Consider the following 8,209-nt stretch of genomic DNA (forward strand, 5'->3'; position numbering starts at 1 on the left):
TAATTGAAACAAAAACACTTGATTATCATTCACATGTTAACTTGAGCATTGGTTTTAAGAGTGAGATTATCATTCACGTCACACTTGATTCTTGCAGTTACCCTTCCATATCAATCAATGTTCTCCAAATTAACACCAAATGCAAAAAAAAACATCACCATAGTTATGAATTCAATGTAATATTATACAGTATAATTAATAAAAACAACTTACTAAAGACGGAATGTCAAATTATGTTACACAGATACCTAGAGACGGGTTCTAACGAGACGTGATTCAATTGCGGTGAATGATGGAAAACGATGAAGAGTTTCTGGGTTCAATGACCTCTGGAACGATGGACGGTGGTGATTCTATGTTCAACGACCTCTGGAACCATGGACGGTGGTTTATGATGGGGAAGATGTTTTAGGGTTTCAACGAGTTCTGGTTTCAACAAGTCTTAAGATTTTGGGGTTTAGGATTTCAACGAGTTCGTGAGTATGGTTGAGTGACGAGGAAAGAGAAGAGTGAGGTTTTTTGGGTTCAATCGATTCAGGAGAGCGATGGAGAATGAGTGAAAAACGATGGAGGATTTCTAGTTTCAATTGATTGAGTAGTGAGAAATTCTGGATTCAATCGGCTAGATGAGAAGAAGAGGGTTCCTGGTTGTGGAAGAAATTTTGATTGAGTGATGAAAAGGGTTCTGGGTGAGGTTGAAGAAACTGAGTGAAGAAGGAGAAAAAGGTTCGCGAAAAATAAAAGAAGGTTATGGTTTGCCTAATTATTTTATTTAAACTAGAAAGACGTATAATAGCGTTTTCAAACAAAGCGCTAACATAGGGGTACAATTATAATAGCGTTTTAAAAGAAAGTGCTATTATAGACTCCGAATATTTTGGTTGATAACATATAACAACGCTTTTATGGAAAGCGCTTTTGTAAGGGTCACCTATAATAGCGCCCGACGAGAAACCGCTATTGTATGTATCCCTGTGCAATTTTTAATACCGTTTTTTCAAAAAGCGCTATTAAATAGGCGCTATTATAAAGCAAAATTGTAGTAGTGCATATATATGTTACATGATAATATGAATTATTCCTTTTAATTAAATAAATATAAATATTACCACTATTAATTATTAAATTTGAACCACGTGATTTTTCTCATTAAATATATTTTTGTTGCTTAAGTGGCGATAAGAAATGTCTTTAATAAAGCTTACTCGTCTCAAATCTTGAATTGACGTTTTTTTGCATTCTTTGTGTGTTGATGGTACATAATAATAGACAATAGAATATGCATGGGTACAAAAGCATGCATGATTGAGGCAGAAAAAAACGTGGTTTTTATTTTGGTCCACAGCTATTCATGATCATATTCATAGATGATAGATAGATCTTGAGTGTATATTTGGCTCAATTTTTTTGGATGAGCCCAAAATTTATTTCTAAAAGTGTGGATATAATTTTAACATGTAGATGCTATATTTACAAAAAAAAAAAAATGAATTTTGCCTCTAAAGTTGATGATTCTAACTTGAAGTTAAAATTTGAAATTTTTACCTCTTTTTTTATAAGGATTTATTATTTGTTTTTAATATTAAATATGTTCAACACACTTTTTACATGTTTATTTAAAAAAACAAAAAACTCACTTTTAAATGTAATAGGGTTATTCATGGTTTAGTTTGGGAAGAAAATTAAACTGAACTGTTGTTACAAGTTAAGAAAAATTAAACTGAACCATTAATAATTTTTGCCAAACCGAACTGTTATAGAGGTTCGATGTACCTATTATGTGGTTTTGAACTAAAACTATCTTTAAAAAAATAAAATCAAAATATACAATTTTCGGAACTAAAATGCTTTTTTGGAACCAAATTGTTATTACTAACCGATAATTAGGACGATTGAAAAAAATTTAAAAATCAAACAAATCGAATATTAGGAATACTTTTTGAAGTTCAGTTCGGATTTTTTTTACCAAACACATTTCAAATAAAAATTATTTTATATCTCATTTTAGCCGTAATCAAATTTATTTTGTTACGTAATGGACTTTGAAAAATTCTTTTTAGACCACTCAATATGCTATATGGTCCCTCAACATATTTTGAAAATTTAAAGAGCCTTAGAACATATTTGGGAGGCCTAAAGAGAATTTCTCGTGGGCTTTTAGCCTTATTAAAAAGCCCAATACCAGTACATAAGTTTGAAAATTTCTCATCCCACCCCTTGTTTTTTCATTTTTGCCCTTAGTCAAAAAATTTGGAACGTGTTTTCCAAATTTTTTTTGCCTTTAAAAACAACTTCGGAATGTGTTTTCCGAATTTTTTTCCAAATTTGAACTAAAAAAATTTGGAAAACACGTTCCGAATTTTTTGACCAAGAGCAAAAATAGAATTTCCAAGAGGTGGGTGAGAAAGTGGGTAGGTGCGATGAGAAATTTTCCATAAGTTTCACTTCACCACCTAGTTAAACAAGGAGAAAGTGGTGTATGTGGGATATTCAACAATCTTTTCCCCAAAAAATTAAGCATACAACTTAAATTATGGCGTTATAGTCTAATTCAAAATGTATGAGCTACCATATTATCCACAAACAAAGATCCTTAGCATGGAGTGATTGTTAGGATTAATTCATGTCACACATTCATTATAGATAAGACTCTAAAATACTTCATATCACACACCAATTATAATTGAAAGCTATTAAATAAATTCACACATAAGTGAAGGAATTGGGGTTCGATCTCCAATTCATAGCGTCCAATCTAACAATTTTGACATTTTTACCAATTGTGTTGAGCTAGGACGTGTCAACATTTAGCATATGTTTTTACTTAATATATCGGATATAATAGAACAATAGAGTACCCAATATCTTCTTGTTCAAAATTTAAACATAGTTCAAACATAATGTCAAAATTAATCAAAAGCTACTATGTATATATTAGAGTAAAACACACTGTAAATTGATGTAGTGCAATAGTTTGCTATTTCATTTCTCACTTGTTGTCAACACAAAATTAAAACTCACATAAAAGACTATTTCATCTACAATATAAATTAGCCACTTTCCCAAATGCGTCGAATTTGTGACTGCAGAAAAACCAAGCCCGTTCATCTCGCTGTGTCAAGATGACAATGGACAACAAGTTGTTGAACTCATTGAAAGTAGACACATCAAACTGCAACTGTTAGACAAATTCTCTATCTCCTGCCATATCGCTTTTGATAATAGCTTGCCCTTAGTGGCGTTGTGCAACGATCCTTCCATGGATTAACCGAAGGATCAGAACCAGAACTGCTTATACTATTATATCCATTCAGAAAGGTTGAACTTGTGTTATGAGACATACAATCGTCCATTGCGAGTCTCTTTGAATTCTGCGAAGTAGACCTATAACCTTTGAATTTAGCCTTAGTTGATTCTGTTAAATTCATGTAGCTAGGTAGATGAACATCTTTTTCTTCACCTGTTTCCGCCATAACAGTATTGGTGAATGGCATAGATGGAGATTCAGATGTACTTGAAGTTGATCTAAGGCTATCATCATTCATGTATTCGGAGCTTATTGTCGAAGATGATGGAGTTTGCTGACAGATTTTAAGAGCTGAAATCCTAGTTGTTACACCATTCCTTCTTGATTGAAAATTAGAAACAAGTTCTTCACTCTTCCTGCTTGATATTGGACTCTCCCATGGACATGGTTTGGTCGACATCCAGCGTTCTAACAAGCTATTTCCTAAGCTCTTGTTATTGTCAAGGTTGTGATGATGCTTGAGAAGAGTCATTGATTTTGTTGCGACTTTTGAGTTTGGACTAGCACTGATTCTTGACTGCTATAAGCAAGCAAGCACAAATATTGAAAGTAAACTAAATGAATTTGCTAATAACTTTAATTAACCATTAAAATCTTACCAATTAAACAAATTAATGTGTGTGTGTGTGTGTGCACGCACATATTAGATATTGTCAACTTCATTACCTGTGCGGATAGAGAGTATGCCATTGCTCTATCTCTCTTGATAGCTCCTTCTTGCCTCATTCTTAGCTTTGCTTTAATTTCATCCGCAGTTCCAGGAATTTCGCACCATCCTTGCTGATAATAAACAAAACATGCCGAAATTTGGTAATATGTTAGCATATATATATATATATCTTTGTAACTCGATATAACAATGCATTTAGAGATTGTTATGTAATTATTATGTTGAAGAAAATTATAGAGAACTTGATTATTATGATAGTACCTCTACAAGTTTGACAGAATCAGCTTGGTTGCGATGGTCGTCGATTAGCTGCTGCACTGCTTTGCCTTCTGGAGAGTTCCTAACATTCCTAGCCCTTACGTGTGCCTGAACCCTAACAAGAGCTTGCATGCACTTTAGAGTAACAGCTGCTTGTTTTCTCACTTGCCTGCCTCTAAATATAGCTTGCAGCCTCACCACTGCCCTCAATGCCCTCAAAGCTCTTCTTGCCTGCAAATGTAATGCTTGTTAAATAGAATAGAAAGAAGTAAGATCAATATAAAAACAAGCACAAGCTATGAAGCACGGACACAGACACGACATGAACCTTGTCACGTCAACAGCGATAATAAATGACATAAGTGTCGGTGTCGTGTCGGTGTCCCACACCTACGTGTGTCTGACACCGGGACACGCCTAATCTGAGGAGTGTCTGTGCTTCATAGAGCACAAGAGAGTGATCTAATCCTCTTAAAACAATGAGAAAAAGTGTGTGTAGTTTTTATGCTGAATGATAGACTTAGTCATTCACCCCCTCCCCAATAAAAAGAAAAGGGGGAAAAAATTTACATGTGTTAATGTGGACTAAAAATTTGAAAATTCAATTTCAATTTGATTGCAGCAAGCTGATTTCAAAATTCAAATCATGAAAACCAATCAATTCCATTATTTGAATCCTCAACTATTCTTAAAGTGATTTATGTTTGGATAGATTAAGCTAACATGTGAGTTAAGCAATATATTCAAGGCTAAAAATCAATTATAGAAACAAACACTACAAACCAAATTCTAGCTTCATGTCAGAAATTCTTCTTCTTCAAAAAAAAAAAAGCTTCATGTCAGAAACAATTCTAGAGTCAAAATCATTTATAGTACTAAAGAATATCCAAACATATCATATAAAAATCAATTCTACTAATCTAGAATCAGTTACTCCACCAAAAGTGGAACTAAACACACACTAATTTGGACTTAAAAGTTAAAACTCATAACACAAATCATAAAAATCTAAATAAGAAGTTACCAAGAAAGCTCGAAACACGGCCTGAATACGAATAGCAGCCCATTCCTGTCTGATGATGATGAAATCTTTAGGCGGAGCTCGAACAACAACAGCCAAAGCAGCAGCAGTAGCAGTCACTGAAGAATCATACACAGCAGCACCACTCTTGCTCATACAGGAGGTTGAAGAAGAAGAAGACCCTTCTGAAGTTGTCTTCCATAGCTTCCATTTTTTCTTAGTACTACTAATCTTGTTATCACCATTAAACTTCTTCTCCTACAAAAACATTAACAAATTAAACACTAAACAATAACAAAAATTGAATTTTTATTTTTTTTTTAAAATTGTTTAGTTACTTACTTGATCAATTGTTGATGAGGTTGAGGTTTTTTTATGAGGAAGAAGTGATTTAAACCATTTTCCAGAAGCACCCATTGGAGAAAAGAACCCTTTTTGCAGATCAAAATCAAATGAAGGTTCTTCTGCAAGTAGTAATCGATGATGAAATGAGAGAGAAAAAAGAGTTTTTTTTTTTGTTGGTTTGTGATGTTTTTGAAAATTTGAAATTGGGGTTGAGATAAAAGAAGCAAGAAAAGAGAGAGAGAGAGAGAGAGACAGAGAAGAAAAATTTGAAATTTGAAAAACTGTACAACGTTGGATTTGATTTATGCAAGAAAAAGACATTATGGGTGGCTACTGTAACGGTAACCAAATTAAGTCAACATCAAAACTTGGCTTTCTCTTTCTTTCAAGCTAGCTTCACCCACTCCGAGTTGACTCACTAATTGCATGTTTGGTTTTGGGTGGAAAAAATTGATTTTGCAAAATTAAATTTAGCTAAAACTGGATTGAGTGTAAATATGTTTAGATACATTTATAAAAAAAATGAGATGAATAATAAATTTAAGTATCAAACTTACGATTATATTCAAAAACTACAAATTTTTACTTCAAATTAGAATAAAGGGTAAATAGGGTTTTACCCTCCTGCAAAATAAGCTAATTTTGCATTACCCCCTGCAAAAAAAAATTTGGGATTACCTGCAATATGAAGATTCTCTCTTTTTACCCCCTGCTTGACAACTTGGCATAGAATCTTTATTTTTTATGAGGTGACATTTATTTCATTTTTATTTTTTTAATTTGCACATGTCATTTTTATTATTAAATAAATTAGTGACAAATATTTAAAAAATTCCACTTAATTAGTTTTTAAAAAAATAAAAAATATTGTGTCAAAAAAAATTATTAAAAATAAAATATGTTAATTCAAAAAGATATGTTAATCCATTGTTTCTAACGCAAAAAAAAAAAAAAAAAAAAAAAAACTCACAATCTTTTCCTGTAACATAACACAAATCTTTCTCCTTCTCATTCTTCTTCTCAAAACCCAAAATTATTTTTTCTCTAACACAAACTCAGAATCCCAGAATCCTTTTTCTCTAAAATAAAACCTAGAAATCCGCCGAATCACTCCGCCGAATTCGTCGAAACAAATGATTGATGAAGAACAAAGGCAGGAACTAGGAACCGGATTTCCCATAAAGGCAGAAACTGGGTTTTTGAATTTATGGGTTAGGGATTGAATTGATGGGATGAAGAATTGGGAAGAAGAATTATGTTTTTGGGTTAGGAAGAAATTGGGTTGTTGCAAAGGGATGAAGAATAGAAGAACAAAAGAAATTTATGATTATGTTTCTGGGTTTACCGAGATTGATTTTTGGAAGAAAAAAAATTGGGTTCTTTTTGGATTATTGTTCTTGGTGGTGTTGATGATTTTGTTGATGTTGTTGTTGTTCTTGGTGGTGTTGATGTTGTTGTTCTTGTTGAATGATGAAAGTTATCGTAGTAGGGATGAAGGGGAAATTAGAAAAGAATTTATTATTATTTTTTTAATTTTTAGTTTATTTAATAATAAAAATGACATGTGCAAATTAAAAAAAAATTAAATGCCACATATGCATGCCACCTCATAAAAAATAAAGATTCTATGCCAAGTTGTCAAACAGGGGTAAAAAGAGAGAATCTTAATATTGCAGGGGGTAATCCCATTTTTTTTTTTGCAGGGGGTAATGCAAAATTGGCTTATTTTGCAAGGGGTTAAAACCCTATTTACCCTAGAATAAATTTTGGGGGTGGATTGAGTAGCTAGATCAATTGGTTTGAGCTAAGGATTAATAAAACGAGAGGTTCAATATTGCAGTTAATCATTGCACACATGTTAATGCATGATTTTGATTATTAATATCTTTAGTTATTAAATATTAAAAATTATAAAAAGTTTATGTATACAAACAATGAATTGGTGTATGTAGGGTCTTGATCCCTTAAGCATGTGGTCAAATGTTCGATTTTTGGCTCATGCGTATAGAGAAATCGTGTCTGCTCCATAGGTTAACTTCGTATCAATATCATGGTAAAAAAAAAAATTATGTATTTTTAAAATATTCATCGAGATAAATCGAATAACATCTTCTATACTAACATTTGTTTTTATATATGAGAAAGAAAAAAGTATGATCAAAGGAAGTGAAGTGAATACTACACAAAGTCAAATTGTGACACTTATTTTAAAAATGAAGGGAGTAAGAAGAAATTGTGACGTTTTAGTTTTACTTTTCGTAGTCCCCGACATACATGTGTGTCCCATGATATTCTAAATTTACCCTACTTAATTAGAGTGCGAAAAGTGTCTGCATCCTAGAAAACGAGATGGTTAGTTTGGTTATTTCAAGGGATGATCGAGGAATTTCAGTAGTGCGAAAAAAGTAAAACACTTTTAATAATTGTATCGATTTGGACCCAACAAATTATAAAGCTCTTTAGAGAAGAGCCACATAGTAAGTTTTTTTTTTTTAATGTTTATTATGTATAGATTTCTTTTAGTAACACCTCAAAAATATTTAGTTACACTCAAATCTATTTAAAAACTAAGATTTGGCTAAGCAAATAGGAGAGTAAGAGAGTGAAG

At 32.3% G+C, this 8,209-nt stretch overlaps 1 protein-coding gene across 2 annotated transcripts; it reads right to left on the reverse strand.

The window, feature by feature from the left end:
• Positions 1-2,928: 2,928 nt before the first annotated feature.
• LOC123894121 (protein IQ-DOMAIN 6-like) lies at positions 2,929-5,888 on the reverse strand. Of its 2 annotated transcripts, none has more exons than XM_045944015.1 (5): positions 5,599-5,888; positions 5,260-5,514; positions 4,239-4,466; positions 3,974-4,087; positions 2,929-3,824 (listed from the first exon to the last, which is right to left on the reverse strand). In XM_045944015.1, the coding sequence occupies exons 1-5, from the start codon at positions 5,671-5,673 to the stop codon at positions 3,195-3,197; spliced, it is 1,302 nt and encodes a 433-aa protein (XP_045799971.1). In that variant the 5' UTR covers positions 5,674-5,888; the 3' UTR covers positions 2,929-3,194. The 2 variants fall into 2 exon arrangements, with proteins under 2 accessions (XP_045799971.1, XP_045799970.1); XM_045944014.1 differs by having other exon boundaries at positions 2,929-3,827; positions 5,599-5,870.
• Positions 5,889-8,209: the final 2,321 nt, after the last annotated feature.

This window comes from Trifolium pratense, linkage group LG7, assembly GCF_020283565.1.
Source record: "Trifolium pratense cultivar HEN17-A07 linkage group LG7, ARS_RC_1.1, whole genome shotgun sequence".
Taxonomy (NCBI): domain Eukaryota; kingdom Viridiplantae; phylum Streptophyta; class Magnoliopsida; order Fabales; family Fabaceae; genus Trifolium; species Trifolium pratense.